At 52.9% G+C, this 19,024-nt stretch overlaps 1 protein-coding gene across 6 annotated transcripts in view; it reads right to left on the bottom strand.

Annotated features, from left to right (window-relative positions):
* The window catches only part of LOC144270875 (uncharacterized), a 45,088-nt gene extending 29,694 nt beyond the window's left edge, over positions 1–15,394 (bottom strand). For 4 of the 6 annotated variants that reach the window (XM_077827751.1, XM_077827753.1, XM_077827748.1 and 1 more), the window contains exons 1-4: positions 15,246–15,357; positions 13,469–13,536; positions 11,831–11,921; positions 10,181–10,318 (exon numbers count right to left, since the gene is read on the bottom strand). In XM_077827751.1, coding sequence (XP_077683877.1) covers positions 10,181–10,318; positions 11,831–11,921; positions 13,469–13,501 — 262 coding nt within the window. In that variant the 5' untranslated portion in view covers positions 13,502–13,536; positions 15,246–15,357. The other 2 variants (XM_077827749.1, XM_077827750.1) reach the window with 2 other exon arrangements.
* Between the last annotated feature and the right edge of the window lie 3,630 nt (positions 15,395–19,024).

Raw genomic sequence — 19,024 nt, 5'->3', positions numbered from 1 at the left:
TCTCCTTTGCTTCCCTCCAAACTGCTCTCTGCTCCAATGCCAATCCACACTGCTTCAACTCCTCCTCTTGTCTGATTGAAGCAGGGAGATATTATCATGTGACTGGCTTCAGGTGCTTTAATTAATTTATAGCAAACTTTCTTCCCTCTCCAGGGAAGAAGGCTCCCTTCTAGCCATGTCCTGCTGCCCTCTGGCCTGGGCTTTCCTTGCTTTTTGCCCCGCTTTAGTTCCCCCCCCGCGACCGGGCCAGGCGTTTTTTCTTCGTTTTTTTTTGTTGTTGTTGCCATTCGAGTGCTGGTCGGCTGCTAGCTTGCCTGCCAGCCCCCCCACGCCTGCCCTCGGACGCTGCTATTGCTCCAGCTGCAACCCCCGGAGGAGGGGGGCGGGGAGGACTGCCGACCAGCTCCCCGGAGGAGGGGAGTGGACGCCCCCAGATCCAACCGTTTTGCTGTTCATTTGTGGACCCGCGATTACCCATCTTCTTATCTTTGCTTGGCATTTTTGGAATGCTCCACAAAGACCGGGAGAGAAGACAGCTGACAGAGACATCGCCCAGGGAAGCTACAAATCATTGTGGAGGGGGCCGTAAGACTGAGTAACTTTTGAACTGTACTCTCGTGTGGGGGGAGTTTGACTGTGTCTTAACTGCGTTTGTAGGGGCACAGGGGGTGTGGCACGGAGCTGCTCCCCGATCCATCGGTGCCGCCCCCCCCCCCAACACTACTACAACCGTCACGGCCCCTCCCGCCGTCCGTCCCTGCTGGCAACCTGCCATCTGCCTCTAGCCTCAACTGCTTGCTTTGAATTCCATCATCCGGACCAGACACAACAGCTGACCAAATGAGACTCTTTGGATAAACGCGCGTGGGTCCGCGTTCCCCCCCACCCACCCCCGGACTGCCCACCCCACAGTTTGCCCCTATTACCTGACCCCAACTCCTGTTTCCTTCCCCTGTCCAGTCAGACCCATTTGGCCACTCCCTGCCTGCAGCCCAACTGGGAGAAGTGGTTAATCTGCTTCCCCCTCCTCCTTCTGGTGTCTCCCCATCTCATTCCCTGCCATTGTGAGCAGGGAGAGAGGGGTGAGACCCCTCTAACAACCTCTGTTGCCCCTCCCCCACCTACCCCCCTGCCCAACCCCCAAGCGCCCCTCCCCACCACTGCTGCCAAAACACCTGCCACCGCCCCCGCTGGGGCATTGGCAGCCGGAGGCACCAGGGTGACTATTACTGCTGCTACGCCCACCGCCCCCCCCAAATTCTAGGAAAGCCCCCCCCGGTTAGCCGGAAAGGCCAGGGTGCGAAGAAGGGGAAGGGCCCCGCCACAACCACCAAGCCCTCCATGGCAGAGGCTGCCCCCATCGCTGTGGCATCATCATCAACCATGGCATCCCTCCCCGCTGTTCCCTCCACCAGCTCTGCGAGCGTCCCTCCCCCGGCCCCCAGGCGTATGCCCGGGCGGTGGCGGCCCCGGCCCCACCCCCACCTGCCGCTTCGTCATCTCACCCACCCCCCGCCTCCGCTACAATTAATAGCGGCCAGGGCCCCTTTCCCACCATGACCAGGAAGCATGGCGTCCGTTGCCTCCTAGTGCCCGCCTCGCGCCACGTGGAGACATACGTGCAGGCGTTGGCGACGGTGCTAGGACCCACGGCTATTGTGGCAGCCTCCAAAATGTATGGGAAGGTCGTCTTTTTCTTAGCATCGGAGGCTGTCGCCCAGGAGGCGGTGGAGAAGGGCCTGGCGGTGGGGGGGGTGTTTGTCCCCCTGGAGCCGCTAGAAGACCTGGGTGTCCGCCTAGTCCTGACCTCCATCCCTCCTTTTCTACCCAATGCTGCCCTGTTACCCGCTCTCTCCACCCTGGGGAAACCCGTTTCCGTCATCAGTCCTCTCCCGTTGGGCTGCAAGGACCCTGCCCTCCGTCACATCCTTTCGTTCTGCCGGCAAGTGCAGCTTTTACCACCGCCAGCGGCGCATGACGGAGAGGTGCTCGAGGGGTCCTTCCTAGTCCCCTATCAGAGAGCCCGCTATTGGGTCTACTATTCCACAGGAGAGGCCCGGTGCTACCTCTGCCGCTCAGCGGGGCATGTCCAAAGAGACTGCCCCTTGGCCCGGCGGGGAGGGGCACCCGAGACCCCCGAGAAACAGCAGGACATCGGCTCCGTCGTTGCGGATACCCCTGGCCACCCGAGATCTGAAACCACCTCTCTTCCTGCTCGATTCACTGCTGCTCCTGCCTGGGCCCAAGAGACACCTCCCCTACAATGCCCAGACGAGCGAGGGAGCCCCGCCCTTGCTGTTAACAATCCAGCAGAGCCTACGGAGGAGGGTGCAGCAAAGATATTACCGGGCATAGGAGAGAGCCCGCCCCCAGGAGAACCACCCCCCCCATGTTGCCTCACTGTTACCCCCCCGAGCCCCTGAATCACCGCCTCAGCCCCCCGACATGACCCCTGCTAACCAGCCCCCGGACGATGCTATGGAGGGCTGGACCCTAGTCCAGGGAAAGCGAGGCAAGCGGAAGGCCCGAGCTCCGCTGCACCCATCCGATGCGGGGGTCCCCCGGAAGACCAGGAAGGGAGGCACTGACACTGAGTCTTCCACTATGCCCAAGAGAGACATCCATCCGCCGGTGTCAGGAGTGGAAGCCAAAATAGCACTGGAAGGTAAAAATCTCCCCTTCACGGGAGACTCTCCCCTCCGAGACCCCTGAGGAAGCCCCTTCTGCCCGAATATCACCCGAACCCCCCGCGAACCCCAAAGCGACCGTCGTAGCGGCTGCCAGAGGCGAGTCCCCCGGGGTGGCAGAAGACAACCTTTCCTCCCTGTATGAGGAGATCGAGGCCCTAGGTTTGACCCCGGTCACCCACGGAGAGAATGACCTACTACCGGCTGGCCTCGATCTGGGCAACCTTACCCCAGTCCCCCTTTCCCCATGCTCCCTCCCCCAACCGCCTTCCCCGGCGAGCACCCTGCAGAAGGTGGTCCACCACCTGAAGCCATGGCTGCTAAAACCACCACAGAGCCTGCGCCTAGCATCACTGGGAGCCCCCTCCCCATCTCCTTAACCCTCGAATCTGTTCGGGAGGCACCACCTCTCAGCTGCTTGCCTCCCGAAGCCCAGAGCCTCGCCTCTGCCCCCACCCCCACCCGTGTCCCTGCCCAATCCACCTCCTCCTGCAATGCTATTGCTGCCCCGGGGTTATTTCTTTCCCATTTTTTGCGGATCCCCCCCAAGGAGCAGTCTTTGCATTTTCCTGCCGCGACCCATTAGGAGCTGCAATTTTCCCTCCGCCATCCTCTTCTACCCCAAGGCTTGAGATGGACCTAATAACTTTAGCCTGTCAGACGCCCCGTCGGTGGTCTGCACCCTGCCTGCCCGCCTCAGCGGACCACAAGCCTGCACCAAGAGCCCCACCAGGGAATAACCTGGAAATCGCAACCCCACCCCCCCATGAGCTGCGAAAAGCGTTGCGGGAGTTTTTAGAAGACATCCGTGGCTCCCGCAACAGGGTACAGCTAGCTCTCCAGCTATGGGGGGACTTTGATCACATCATCCAGGCCACAAGGGCCCTCTTAAAGGAGGGTAAAGGGAAAGGAAGGCACGGCGCTGCAGCCTACGGGCGGGCCCGCAGCTTCTGTGACGATTTACTCACTTACGGGATGGGTCACGGATTGCTGCGCGACCCGCCGGGGGCTGCAAACACCCCCGCCAACAAGAAACCCACAGCCCACTGCATGATGCCCCTCATTATTGCAACTTTGAACACAAGGGTCTGTAGGATGGCTCTCCGCAGGTCCCAGGTGCTCTCTTACCTTCGGGAAGGGGGGTACTCTGTGGTTTTCCTGCAGGAGACCCATATGGATCCGACCGCCGAGGACAGCTGGCGGCTGGAGTGGGGGGACAGGGTCTACCTCAGCCACTTCAAGATTCGACAAGCTGGAGTGGCAACCCTGTTCTCCCCCAACCTACAGCCCGAGGCGCTAGGGGTCACTGAGGCCGCGCCAGGCCACCTGCTGCATCTCCGAGTCCATATGGAGGGGCTCGTGGTCAACCTCGTCAACATCTATGCCCCGGCAATGAGCCCGAAGCGGCCGCAATTCTATCAGCGGGTGTCCGACTTCCTCAGCACCCTAGATTCTCACAAGTGCTTAGTCCTGGGAGGGGACTTTAACACCACCCTCGAGGAACAGGACCGCTCAGGGGCCGATTCAGCCCAGCCGCTGCAAACATTCTCCGAGAAATAGTTGATTCCCTAGTAGACGTCTGGCGTGACCACCACCCAGATGACACTTCCACGTTCACCTTTGTCTAGGTGGAGGCCCATTGGTCACACCACTCTCGGTTGGACAGTATTTATTTATCCCATTTCCATCTTTCACAGGCCCACTCCTCCGACATTCGGCCAGCCCCATTTTCTGACCATCATCTAGCCACCATAACGGCCTCCCTCCGTGCAGAGAGGCCGGGGCCGGCCTACTGGCACTTTAACAACAGCCTGTTGGAGGATGAGGGCTTCGTGACGTCCTTCTGGGAGTTTTGGCTGGCCTGGTGAGAGCAGCGGCGTGCCTTTCCCTCGGCGCGGCGATGGTGGGATCTAGGGAAGGTGCGCGCCAAGCTCTTCTGCCGTGACTACACCCGGGGCACCAGCCGACGGAGAAATGCAGCGATAGAGCAGTTGGAAAGGGAGGTCTTAGAGATGGAGAGGCATCTGGCCGCCAGCCCCGAGGACCCATTCCTCTGCGGAGTGTGCCGGGAGAAGCGGGAGGAGCTCCGGGCCCTCGAGGACCATCGGGCCCGAGGTGCCTTTGTTCAATCCCGCATCTGCCTCCTTCGGGAGATGGATCGCAGCTCCCGTTTCTTCTATGCCCTGGAGAAAACGAGGGGGGCCAAGAAACACGTCACCTGCCTTCTAGTAGAAGACTGCGCCCCCCTCACGGATCCGGTGGAGATGTGTGGGAGGGCCCGTGACTTCTACATAAGCCTTTTCTCCCCAGATCCGACCAATCCTGGCGCTCGCAGGGTGCTCTGGGAAGAACTCCCCACGGTCAGCGTGGGCGACCGAGACCGACTAGAGCTGCCTCTCACCCTGGCTGAGTTCTCGGAAGCCCTCTGTCGCACGCCCACCAATAAATCTCCGGGCATGGACGGGCTGACCGTGGAGTTCTACCGCGCGTTCTGGGACATTCTTGGCCCAGACCTAGCCACTGTCTGGGCTGAGTCTTTGCAGGGCGGGGTCCTCCCTCTTTCGTGCAGGTGAGCGGTGCTCACCTTGTTGCCAAAGAAGGGGGACCTCTGCAATTTACGAAATTGGCGTCCCATCTCGCTCCTTACCATGGATTACAAAATCGTAGCGAAAGCACTCTCGCTGCGGCTAGGGTCCGTGATGGCGGACGAGATCCACCCAGATCAGACCTATGGTGTCCCGGGTCGCAGCATTTTTGACAACCTATTTCTAGTCCGAGATCTTTTGGAACTCGGCGTAGAGATGGTCTGTCGTTTGCCCTCCTGTCTCTTGATCAGCAGAAGGCGTTCGATAGAGTGGACCATGGGTACCTCCTGGGCACTCTGCAGGCTTTTGGATTCGGACCTCAGTTTGTGAGTTTTCTCCAGGTGCTGTACGCTTCCGCGGAGTGTCTGGTTAGGCTCAACTGGACCCTGACCGAACCGGTCAGCTTCGGCCGAGGAGTACGGCAGGGGTGCCCCCTCTCGGGCCGGCTATATGCTCTGGCGATCGAGCCCTTCCTCTGTCTCCTCCGCAGGAGGTTGACGGGGTTGGTGCTGTGGGAGCCGGAGCTGCAGCTGGTCCTGTCGGCGTACGCCGATGACGTGCTCCTCCTGGTCCAGGACCCGGGGGACTTGGCACAGGTGGAGGCTTGCCAGGCCATCTATTCGGCAGCCTCCTCTGCCCGAGTCAACTGGGTCAAGAGCTCTGGCTTGGCGGTGGGGGACTGGCGGCAGGTGAGCTCCCTCCCACCCGCGCTTCAGACCATCCGGTGGAGCGTGGGCCCACTGCTCTACCTAGGTGTTTACCTTTCTGCCATGCACCATTCTTCACTGGAGAACTGGCAAAATTTAGAAGGCGGGGTGATAGAGCGGCTCCGGAAATGGACGGGGCTACTCCGATGTCTCTCCCTCCAAGGCAGAGCGCTGGTGCTTAACCAACTCGTCCTGTCCACGCTCTGGTCCCGGCTCAACACCCTGGTCCCGGCCCCGGGTTTCCTGACCAACCTCCAGACATCAATTCTAGAGTTCTTTTGGTCAGGAATGCACTGGGCCCCTCTTGGGGTTCTTCATAGAATCATAGAATATCAGGGTTGGAAGGGACCTCAGGAGGTCATCTACTCCAACCCCCTGCTCAAAAGCAGGGCCCATACCCAATTAAATCATCCCAGCCAGGGCTTTGTCAAGCCTGACCTTAAAAACTTCTAAGGAAGGAGATTCCACCGCCTCCCTAGGTAACGCATTCCAGTGTTTCACCACCCTCCTAGTGAAAAAGTTTTTCCTAATATCCAACCTAAACCTCCCCCACTGCAACTTGAGACCATTACTCCTTGTCTTGTCCTCTTCCACCACTGAGAATAGTCTAGAACCATCCTCTCTGGAACTACCTCTCAGGTAGTTGAAAGCAGCTATCAAATCCCCCCTCATTCTTCTCTTCTGCAGACTAAACAATCCCAGTTCCCTCACCCTCTCCTCATAACTCATGTGTTCCAGACCCCTAATCATTTTTGTTGCCCTTCGTTGGACTCTCTCCAATTTATCCACATCCTTCTTGTAGTGTGGGGCCCAAACTGGACACAGTACTCCAGATGAGGCCTCACCAATGTCGAATAGAGGGGGACGATCACGTCCCTCGATCTGCTCGCTATGCCCCTACTTATACATCCCAAAATGCCATTGGCCTGCTTGGCAACAAGGGCACACTGCTGGCTCATATCCAGCTTCTCGTCCACTGTCACCCCTAGGTCCTTTTCTGCAGAACTGCTGCCTAGCCATTCGGTCCCTAGTCTGTAGCTGTGCATTGGGTTCTTCCGTCCTAAGTGCAGGACCCTGCACTTATCCTTATTGAACCTCATCAGATTTCTTTTGGCCCAATCCTCCAATTTGTCTAGGTCCCTCTGTATCCTATCCCTGCCCTCCAGCGTATCTACCACTCCTCCCAGTTTAGTATCATTCGCAAATTTGCTGAGAGTGCAATCCACACCATCCTCCAGATCGTTTATGAAGATATTGAACAAAACCGGCCCCAGGACCGACCCCTGGGGCACTCCACTTGACACCGGCTGCCAACTAGACATGGAGCCATTGATCACTACCCTTTGAGCCCGACAATCTAGCCAACTTTCTACCCACCTTATGGTGCATTCATCCAGCCCATACTTCCTTAACTTGCTGACAAGGATACTGTGGGAGACCGTGTCAAAAGCTTTGCTAAAGTCAAGATACAATACATCCACTGCTTTCCCTTCATCCACAGAACCAGTAATCTCATCATAGAAGGCGATTAGATTAGTCAGGCATGACCTTCCCTTGGTGAATCCATGCTGACTGTTCCTGATCACTTTCCTCTCATGTAAGTGCTTCAGGATTGATTCTTTGAGGACCTGCTCCATGATTTTTCCAGGGACTGAAGTGAGGCTGACTGGCCTGTAGTTCCCAGGATCCTCCTTCTTCCCTTTTTTAAAGATTGGCACTACATTAGCCTTTTTCCAGTCATCCGGGACTTCCCCCGTTCGCCACGAGTTTTCAAAGATAATGGCCAATGGCTCTGCAATCACAGCCACCAGTTCCTTTAGCACTCTCGGATGCAACTCATCCGGCCCCATGGACTTGTGCACGTCCATCTACCCCTGAAGAAAGGAGGGCAGGGCCTGAAGTGTCTGCACACTCAGGTCCATGTCTTCTGCCTCCAGGTCCAGCAGAGGCTCCTTTATAGTGCAGGTAGTTCGACATGGAGCATATTGGCGCACGCCTTCCTGCATTGTTTCCAAGAGCTCCGATACGACCGGCAGCTCTTTTATCTTTGTCAGAGAGGTTTTCCGCGAGACCTCTCTGGGCTGCCCGTCTTCTACCAGGACCTCCTCCGGACCTGGAAACTGTTTTCAACGGCCAGGTCCGTGGCGGCCACCGTGGGAGCAGATCTCCTCACGGAGCCCCTGCTACACAACCCCCAGCTCCGTGTGCAGGCGGCAGAGTCCCGCTCGGTGCGCCAGAGTTTGGTCCTGGCAGAAGTCACGAGAGTCGGAGACCTCCTGGACTACGACCGGGGAGACTGGCTGGATCCCGTGACGCTCGCTCAGCATATGGGGCTCTCCAGACCTCGTACCCCCCGGCGCCTACTTCAGGAGGTGAAGGCCGCCTTTGCACCCGCTGCTCGGGCTTATCTCAACTGAGCCCTGCGCAAGGGCGCACCCCGCCCACCCTCTACCCCAGGCCCACCGGACCTTTCAATTGGGTCCCTACCCCGTAGATCCCAACAAACCCCTCACCCTTTCACTGCAAGCCGGCTGCATGAACTGCAGCCGGTCAGCTTCCAAATCGCGCGATGGAAATATCTATACACACTCATGCTTCACACCCATCACGCCCACACCCTGGTGTCCCGCCCCGATACAAAGTGGTGGGACCTCCTGCCACCTTTGGAGGGTGAGCAACCCCTGTGGGCCAGCCTGTATTCCACCTTGGTCCCGAGGCCCATCAGGGACATTAGTTGGCGGCTCCTTCACGGAGCTGTGAGCACGGGCGTGTTTTTGACATGGTTCACCCCCATCCCGGATACTTGCCCTTTTAGCAACGTGAGGGAAATCCTGGTGCACGTATATTTAGAGTGTGCCAGGCTGCAGCCCCTTTTCCGGCTCCTCACGAATATTTTATTACGCTTTTGGCTACACTTTTCCCCTCATCTTTTTATCTACACACTCCCCATCCATGGCCCCACAAAATCGCGAGATCTCCTGGTTAACCTCCTCCTAGCCCTAGCTAAAACAGCCATTTATAAAACCAGAGAGGGGAGGTTGGCTAAGGAAGCGTCCTGCGATTGTAGGGCCGTTTTCCGATCCTCAGTACATTCACGTATCCGGGCGGAGTTCCTCTGGGCGGCGTCCACCGACTCCTTTGACACCTTCAAGGAGCGGTGGGCGCTGTCCGAGGTTCTCTGCTCGGTGACCCCGTCCGGTTCCCTCCGTCTGACCCTTTGATTGAGGAGAAGAGCAAGAGACCCCAGCCCCAGCCGTTGCCGCTGTGGATACCATCATCACTGTCACCAAGGAGGGGTCCTATCACACGCAGTGTACGTCCCCCTCACCCCCAAACCGCCCACCCCGCAACCGTGCCCATCTTGTCGGGCACTCTCAGGAGAGGAATAATTGGTGACACTGGGCGTGGCATTAGGTAACTCGAGGGGGTGGAAGACCATGAGTGTCGAGGAAGCCCCCCTGCTCTAGGCCCAGGCTAGCCTGAACACTTCTCCCTCCTGAAGGTTGCTGTGTTATACCTTGTGTTTGCTTTTGTTTTGTTGCATAGTTTTGCCTTATCCTTTTTGGTGATTCCTTGTAAGTGTTACACAAATAAAATTCTTTTCTGCTTCAAAAAAAAAAAAAAAAAAACCACACTCTCCTGCTCCCTCTGGCCATGCTGTATCACAATACCCAGTGCAGCAGAACTAACTTTTTCTCCATTTCCATATGGGACTGCCTGACATGCAGCGGGAATGGGGGACTCGGTCCTATTTATTCAGGCCTTGTGCACCACCACCCTCACCAATCTCACACACAGATCCATAATGGATTCTTGGAGGAGTCCCATCTTCTGCTATTTTCATCCTGCTCAGTGCCATGTTAGGCCTTACTCTAGCTGTCACTAATAGGGCTTCCAAAACTATGAACTTCTCCTTAACACTGGACCCCACACCATGGTGATGCCATGAAGTTCAAACAGATACAGCCTTTACTTCATCCTCAAAACCCCCTTCAGTCCTGGGATTACATGTGTTTAAAGGCCCTTCCACTTTAATGGCATCTGGCTGGCCCCTTAAAGAACAGGACGGGGGAAAGGAGGTTTATTCCTCATGGGAATGACTGGACGAGAAGCCTCAAGAAAGGCCATTTGCTAACACCTGGACACCACATCAGAGGGAACCAAATGGTTCTGTAGACTTTAAGGATGGCCCCAGCCTCACCTGCTTTCTCCGTCCTCTTCTGCTCCTCAGCCATCTTCAGTCGGTAATCCCCAAACACGTGGTTCATCACCTGCCGCTTCTTCACAAAGGCAGCCTTGCGGGAGCGCAGGATTTTGAGGACGTGCCGTGTCTCCTCTGCTGCACTCAAGAAACCGACCAACACAAAGACAAGAAACGGGATCACAGTGAGTCCTACGAATCATAGTCAGGGAGGGAAATGATGGCGATTTTTCCCTCGGCCAGGTACTCAGATAGGAGAAAAGTCTCAAAGCGGCAGTACTTACAGACGTGTCCTAATCGCTATTCTTTGACTGCATAAGGACTGGAATGGCTACTGGTTAGGACACTGGGTATTTATACCACATACAGAATTAGTCCCTTATCAGTGGTTCAGAGATAGCTATTTTCAGGATTTTTACAAATGGATGCAATACCATGTAATACTTTTCCAGCGAGCACTCTTATGTGCTTATTGCATATACCTTTCTATTGTACCTGTCCCCATAGTATGTGGGCATCGACTACAGCAGGCGTTCTCAAACTTCACTGCATGGCACCCCTCTTCTGACAACAAAAATTACTTCACAATCTCAGGAGGGGAACCAAAGCCTGAGCCTGCCCAAGCCCCATTGCCCCGGGTGGGGGGCCAAAGCTGAAGCTCAAGGGCTTCAGCCCCAGGCTGGGTGCCTGCAACCTGAGTCCTGCTGCCCAGGGCTGAAGCTCTGGGCCCCAGCAAGTCTAAGCCAGCCCTGGCAACCCCGTTCAAATGGGGTTGTGACCCACTTTGGGGTCCCAAACCACAGTTTGAGAACCGCTGGATTACAGGATACTAGACTTGTATGACCAATAGCATATGAAGCAATGCTTTAATATATAAATGATCAAATCTCATGCTTCTGCATAAACCAATGGCTGCAGCGTTCAGGAAAGAATTTTGTATCCTTATGTGCACCACAACAAAGACAGCCAAATGCCTTACAAGGGAAGTTTCACTTTCCTTTGAACCACTAAGCAGTGGTCACTGGGAGAGGCATGATACAGGGCCTGGTGGATCAACAGATATGAAATCTTGAAACGTTCCGGAATACACCTGAAGCCAGTATTTCAATGTTTCTCTTTTAAGTGATTTCATCTTTTTCCAGGGACAATGCTTAAAAAAAATAAAGCTACAAGCATTTAAGGGGTATCTCTATTGATACTATGCAGCAGCAGTCACTTGAGATTGTGGGATTATACCACAGATAAGTAACAGATACAGAATGTGATAGATCAACGCACCGAGGGGGATAAAACCACTGTCTGAGCTGCAAAGCAGTGTAGGAAGCCTGAAGTAGCTGAAGAATATGTAAGTGGAAGAGTACAACTAAGGGGAAGGGAGGAATGAGGCAAAGGGGCTAAAAGGAAAATGAGGAGAGACGAAACAATGCATAAGGAAGGAGACAGTCCAGGTTACAGGAGTAAGGGCGGATAGGCAGATGGAGTTCAAAGTAGAACAGATGTAAAATAAAGCCAAAATGTTTAATTACATTTCACGTTTAGAATGAATTCCAATTATAATTCAACAGACAGAGAAATTAGAAAGGCTTCTGGGTGAACTGAACCAGCATAGATTTTGATTTTAGCCAGAAATCTTGGGGGGAGGCAGCATACCTTGTTTTGGGGTTGGGTTGAGATGAAGGAGGCCTGTTTCCAGCTGCAAAATACACCACTCCAGCTCATCTTGGAATGTCCCTTGGGGAGCCTGGGATATTGGGAAGTGCACAGATGGGACAATGTTTATTTTTAATGTACGGACGTGTACATAAACCAACCCCACACCCTTGCATCCGACAAAAAATTCCCTGTCCTGAGCTACGATAAGATGATCACAATGGTCCCTTCTGGCCTTAAATTCTATGAATGTTGCATAGGCTGCAAAGCAATGAAGAATAAAAGTACAATGGGCCCAGTATTAATCCAGGCTCAGAGTGAGGGTGGTGGTGGTTTTATGGTTAAATTGTTAAAAGCCTATTGAATGAGGCCCCTGTATCATAGAAATTAGTGACAGAAAAGATGTATTCACTGTCTGTCATCCTGTCCATTTCTATGCCATCAGGATTTTCCCTATAGGATTTTTCTAGTTCGATGCCCTGTTTAATTTAAAGATCCTAAGTGATGGGTTCCCACCAATCCTCTTTGCAAAACAGTCTCCAGTCTAACAGATCTCTTGGTCAAGAAATTATCTCCCTTGTAAAAAGAAGGACTTGGGGCACCTTAGAGACTAACAAACTAACTGCGATGAAGTGAACTGTAGCTCATGAAAGCTTATGCTGAAATAAATTTGTTAGGCTCTAAGGTGCCACAAGTCCTCCTTTTCTTTTTGCGGATACAGACTAACATGGCTGCTACTCTGAAACCTATTTCCCTTGTATAACTTATACCCCATCCCTACCCAATCTCTCTTGGTTGCATTAAATAACTTGCATCTATGTTACAATGTAAAGAGCAAAGTATGTCAAACAAAATCAAACAGATAATTTAAATACATTTGAACATACATAATTAAATTACATTGAACAAACAGAGGACTCACTAAACCCAAAAGATTAAGGCCAAGATTTTCAAAACTGACTAATAATACTAATACTTCAACGGGGCCTGAATTCAAGAGGGCAGGTGCTCATCATTTTCAGAAAATCAGGCTTCTTTAAGGTGTCTCAAGTTGGGCTCCCAAATTCACTAGTCAGTTTTAAAAACTTTGGCCTGGATTCTTTTTCATTATTACTATAAAAGTGGTAGACCTTAGGACTGATTGTCTGCCAAAACTTCTTATATTCCTCAAGAATATACCATAGGTAAAATTAAAATGAAAATAGTTTGTGTATGTTTAAAGATGACAAGTTTAAAGACAAGTTAGAAATTATATTGGTCCCTTTTTAATTTTCTGAAATGTTTTAAATTAGAGTTTAATTTTGCAATCGCATGAAGTTGGGGATCAATACAAACTTTTCTACCTGAATGTAATACTGTTAGCAAAGTGCTGTACTCTGAACAGTATGTTCCATTGCATTTATCATTACAAAAATATGAAAGCTTAAAAAAAGCCATTACAAGTATTAACAGATGGACATATGGTCAGCCTGTTGATATGTGGAGAATTGGGGGGCGCTTTAAGGAGGGGAAACAACGCATGGCAACCTCTCCACAGGGCAGCAGGAAGATGCCTTGAAAGATCAGGGCAGATGGCAGTTTTAATTGTATCAATTAACTTGAGTGCAGAAAACAGAGAAGAGCACACTGAATTTTTACCTCTTCCATTAGGAAAGTTGGCCTTGCTGACATTCAGCTCTGGAATCCTCCTACATCGCTCCTGTTACCTAGAAGCACAAGACAGTAAGTGAGCTTTTGCTTCCTTTATATCATAAGGAGGAATGAAGAAATCCAGAGGCAGCAGAAAGCAGTGATGGAAGCAGCCCTTGACATACTTCAAAAGTAACATTTCAGGAGTGGGAAAGGAGTAAAACCATTCTACCTAGTTGCTTGTTTCAGAAAGCTCCCTATTGTGGGGAATTTCTAAGGGCGGGAGGAAAGAATGGGATCAAAACTAAGGTGGCTACTTTCAATTGGCGCTCCATCTCTGACAGACTCCAGCTTCTTCAGCAACCAATCACTGATGTCATTAGGGGAGGCGGCAGTGTCAGTTGACTGGTTTGCACAGAATGCAAAGTGACTGTTTTTGTCTTTTAATGATCGGCTGCACACCTAATATGGCCAACCAGACTTTTAGCAGCTGGAGCTGCCAGTGTCCCTTTTAGACTGGACGTTCCGGTCGAAAACTGGTCACCTGGCAACCCTATGCTCACAACTGAGGGTCAAAGCCCAACAGAATAAAAGATGCTGCCAGTGGCTGTTGACCCAACCCATCATCATGATTAAGTTATGTCTAGTGCAATAATGTCTCCTACCAAACTCTAAGAGCTTGTATGTTTCTTTACTAACAGATCCCACTGGAACCATATCCACAAAACAACCACCCAGCCCTCCACAAATTCAGTACCCTACTTCTCCTCCCCAAATATTCATGCCCCATTCAACCTACTCAGGGTAAGTCCAGGTTGTAGATACATTTTGTTCTGATAAAAAAAAAAATCAGGGCTCTGTGGAGCAGGGGGAAGAGACTAGAGTTCCACAGCCAAGGAATCCTTACTGAAAGCACACAACCCCCCACTGCAATGGGCTACAATTGAGTATTGCTCAAGTGTGCAAAGTGCTACACAGTAAAGGGTCAACAGCCCACAGCCCAGTTGGCACAACTGGGTACAGAGACCCCTTGGTCTGTTTAATGATGCAAGAGATGAACCAGTAACACTATCAGGTTGGTGATGGCTGTCAAAGCTATAACCTACTCCCTGCCAGCCTCAACCCCATGAGCACCAGGACAGCCACTCTCCCCAACTCCACATACACCCCGTGGGGGGGAAGGGGCGGCTCACTGGGAAAGCTCCCTCAGCTCTGTAGACAGACACTCCAGGGCAGGGCTCAGCACCGGGACAGCCCCCCGAGTTCTGTAGATAGATACGCCCCCCGGGGAGGGGGGTGTCTCAGCACCGAGACAGCCCCCTCAGCTCTGCAGACAGACAGACACCCCGGGGGGGGGTGTGGGGGGAACTCGGCACCGAGACAGCCCCCCTCAGCTCTACAGACAGACACACACACACGGGGGGGGGGGGGGAGCTCGGTACCGGGACAGCCCCCTCAGCTCTACAGAGACAGACAGACACACCCGGGGGAGGGCGCCTGGTACCGGGACAGCCCCCTCAGCTCTACAGACAGACAGACACATACACACCCGGGGGGGGACGGGACGGAGCTCGGCACCGGGACAGCCCCCTCAGCTCTAGACAGACACACACACACACCCGGGGGGGGGGGGGAACGGGACGGAGCTCGGCACCGGGACAGCCCCCTCAGCTCTAGACAGACAGACAGACAGACACACACACACACACCCCCGGGGGGTGGGGGGGACGGAGCTCGGCACCGGGACAGCCCCCTCAGTTCTACAGACAGACAGACAGACACACACCCGGGGAGCGGGGGACGGAGCTCGGCACCGGGACAGCCCCCTCAGCTCTGCAGACAGAGACGGGCGTCCCTTCCCCCAGCCCTGCACACAGACACCCCGAGGCCGGCTCTGCTCCTCACCTGTCGATCTCGGGCGGGGCGGTCCGGTCCGGCCCCAAACTCCTTCCGCCACCGCGCTCCTTTCCCGCAAGTTCCGCCCTGCGCTCTGGCCCGGCGCGCTGCACTGTGCGGGGATTCCCGAGCCGGGGCTGGGCCGGGCGCGGCCTGGAGTGCGCTGGGGAAGATTGGGCTCCTAGGGGGTTACTTACCTGGCGTAAGTTGCAGGTGAGACGCGGGGTGTGTGGATGGGGCTGAGCCAGCGCCTGTGCTGGAGGCCAGCCAGGCAGGGCGTCCGTTGCGCGTGCCCGGGTAAATGGCGGCGTCAAGCAAGAGGAGCGTTTTGTGCAGGGTGTGGGCTGGGGCCCCAGGCCGGGGCTTGCCCGCCACCCACCTGCATGTGCTTCAGCAGCTGGGTCCTATTGACCAAGGTGCGCTCCTTTGTCACCCCTCATTGCATGTATCTCCACTCGGTCCCTACAGCTGGGTAAGGGCACAACAGGCCACAGCTCCCTCCTGGGTGTTACTGGGCTCAAGCGGCTGTGGTATCTGAGCAGCTCCCCACAGGAAAGAGGCATCTCCCTTGTTCCCAGGAGAACTCATTTTAGATGTAGGGGGAAGGTGTGAGCATCTCTGCTTCTAGCTCTGCTCTTGGTGTACTGGGTGTATGTGTTAAACTAGAGCAGTAGTTTCTGTACCCCAAGCACTGAGGAGTGAGAGAGAGAGATCTGGGGCAAGGCTACTTGCCTTGGAGGATAGCAGCAGCATGGTCCTGGTAGCAGGGAACCTTGTCCCCACTCTGCTCCTGTAGTGGGGGCAGGAGGTGGGGAAAAATGGAAGTTCTCTAGGACTGATGCCCCTGCCCAGAATACAGTAGTCCCAACCCTGAGCTGTGTCTAGTGCTTCATGCCTGAAGAACCAAGGGAAAGACCAAACAGCACCAATCCACAGTATAGCAGCAGACTGCCTCGGAACATACTACTCCTAAGAGGGATTCTGTCTCTCCCCTTATTACTAGACCAGTAATAGAGATCAGTGAAAAAACACAGAAGCAGTTTATTGCACACAGATGCACTCTGCTGGATACCACAGCCCAAGTGCACAGCCTCATTTTCCCCTCAGCTGGCAGTAGTTGCTCCTTCCTTCTGCAAAAAGCCTTCTGGAGCAGAAGGATGAGCTGATTTTATTAGCACTGGACCAGGTGAGCACAATTATTAAAGGGAAATCTGTAATAAGAACATTTTATTGGGGATGGTGGGGGGATGAGAAAGTGAAGCAATAATATCTAATTTGAAGCTGGGCAGGCAAACATTAAGCCCCTAAGCCTGCATTTTGCAACTGCTTCAATAAAGAGTATCCCCAGGAGTGCACTGCAGCTACTCAGCTGTTAAAGTTAAGCACATTTAGGAGTGTTTGCAAGACTGAGGCCACTTCAACACTTACCAGTAGATCAGGGGGCTTCTGCAATCATAGAATCATAGAATATCAGGGTTGGAAGGGACCTCAGGAGGTCATCTACTCCAACCCCCTGCTCAAAAGCAGGACCAATCCCCAATTAAATCATCCCAGCCAGGGCTTTGTCAAGCCTGACCTTAAAAACTTCTAAGGAAGGAGATTCCACCACCTCCCTAGGCAACGCATTCCAGTGTTTCACCACCCTCCTAGTGAAAAAGTTTTTCCTAATATCCAACCTAAACCTCCCCCACTGCAACTTGAGACCATTACTCCTTGTCCTGTCCTCTTCTACCACTGAGAATAGTCTAGAATCATCCTCTCTGGAACCACCTCTCAGGTAGTTGAAAGCAGCTATCAAATCCCCCCTCATTCTTCTCTTCTGCAGACTAAACAATCCCAGTTCCCTCACCCTCTCCTCATAACTCATGTGTTCCAGACCCCTAATCATTTTTGTTGCCCTTCGCTGGACTCTTTCCAATTTATCCACATTCTTCTTGTAGTGTGGGGCCCAAAACTGGACACAGTACTCCAGATGAGGCCTCACCAATGTCGAATAGAGGGGGACGATCACGTCCCTCGATCTGTTCGCTATGCCCCTACTTTTACATCCCAAAATGCCATTGGCCTTCTTGGCAACAAGGGCACACTGCTGACTCATATCCAGCTTCTCGTCCACTGTCATCCCTAGGTCCTTTTCCGCAGAACTGCTGCCTAGCCATTCGGTCCCTAGTCTGTAGCTGTGCATTGGGTTCTTCTGTCCTAAGTGCAGGACCCTGCACTTATCCTTATTGAACCTCATCAGATTTCTTTTGGCCCAATCCTCCAATTTGTCTAGGTCCCTCTGTATCCTATCCCTGCCCTCCAGCGTATCTACCACTCCTCCCAGTTTAGTATCATCCGCAAATTTGCCGAGAGTGCAATCCACACCATCCTCCAGATCATTTATGAAGATATTGAACAAAATCGGCCCCAGGACCGACCCCTGGGGCACTCCACTTGACACCGGCTGCCAACTAGACATGGAGCCATTGATCACTACCCGTTGAGCCCGACAATCTAGCCAACTTTCTACCCACCTTATAGTGCATTCATCCAGCCCGTACTTCTTTAACTTGCTGACAAGAATACTGTGGGAGACCGTGTCAAAAGCTTTGCTAAAGTCAAGAAACAATACATCCACTGCTTTCCCTTCGTCCACAGAACCAGTAATCTCAATCAATGCAAGAGGTGTCTATTTAGTGGGTCTAGTGAAGACCTGCTAAATTGATGGGAGAGCGTGCTCTCCGGTGGACTCTGGTACTCCAGATCCCCGAGAAGCACAAGGGAAGTTAGCGGGAGAGCGTCTCCCATCAACACAGTGCAGTGTAGATGCTGCGGTAAGTCGACCTAAGCTACATCAACTTACATAACTGGAGTAGCATAACTTAGGTCAACTTACCACGGTAGTATACAGTATACTGTGACGTTCTGTACCTTGGGGAACATCCAGCACCCTCATGTTCATCCTTATAATATGATTGTGTGGTATCTAATGCAAAGTTTGTCATGTCGGGTGTCTTTGGAAGGCTCATGATGCACTGAGCATTGTTGTTATAGTAATGTTATAAGTTGTAATTTCATGTATATCGTTAATGGACTTAACCTCCATGAATTTATCCAGTTCTCTTTTAAACCCTGTTATAGTCCTAGCCTTCACAACCTCCTCAGGCAAGGAGTTCCACAGGTTGACTGTGCGCTGAGTGAGGAAGAACTTCCTTTTATTTGTTTTAAAGCTGCTGCCCATTAATTTCATTTGGTAGCCCCTAGTTCTCATATTATGGGAACAAGTAAATAACTTTTCCTTATTCACTTTCTCCACACCACTCGTGATTTTATATACCTCTATCACATCCCCCCTTAGTCTCCTCTTTTCCAAGCTGAAAAGTCCTAGCCTGTTTAATCTCTCCTCATATGGAACCTGTTCCAAACCCCTAATCATTTTAATTGCCCTTTTCTGAACCTTTTCTAATGCCAGTATATCTTTTTTGAGATGAGGGGACCACATCTGTACATAGTATTCAAGATGTGGGCGTACCAGGGATTTATATAAGGGCAATAAGATATTCTCCATCTTATTCTCTGTCCCTTTTTTAATGACTCCTAACATCCCGTTTGCTTTTTTGACTGCTGCTGCACACTGCATAGACGTCTTCATTACCACCAAGCGACTGAAGCACTGATCAAAGGGGA

The sequence above is a fragment of the Eretmochelys imbricata genome, chromosome 10 (genome assembly GCF_965152235.1).
Source record: "Eretmochelys imbricata isolate rEreImb1 chromosome 10, rEreImb1.hap1, whole genome shotgun sequence".
NCBI classification, from domain to species: Eukaryota; Metazoa; Chordata; order Testudines; family Cheloniidae; genus Eretmochelys; species Eretmochelys imbricata.
This window is presented reverse-complemented; position numbering and strand designations above follow the sequence as displayed.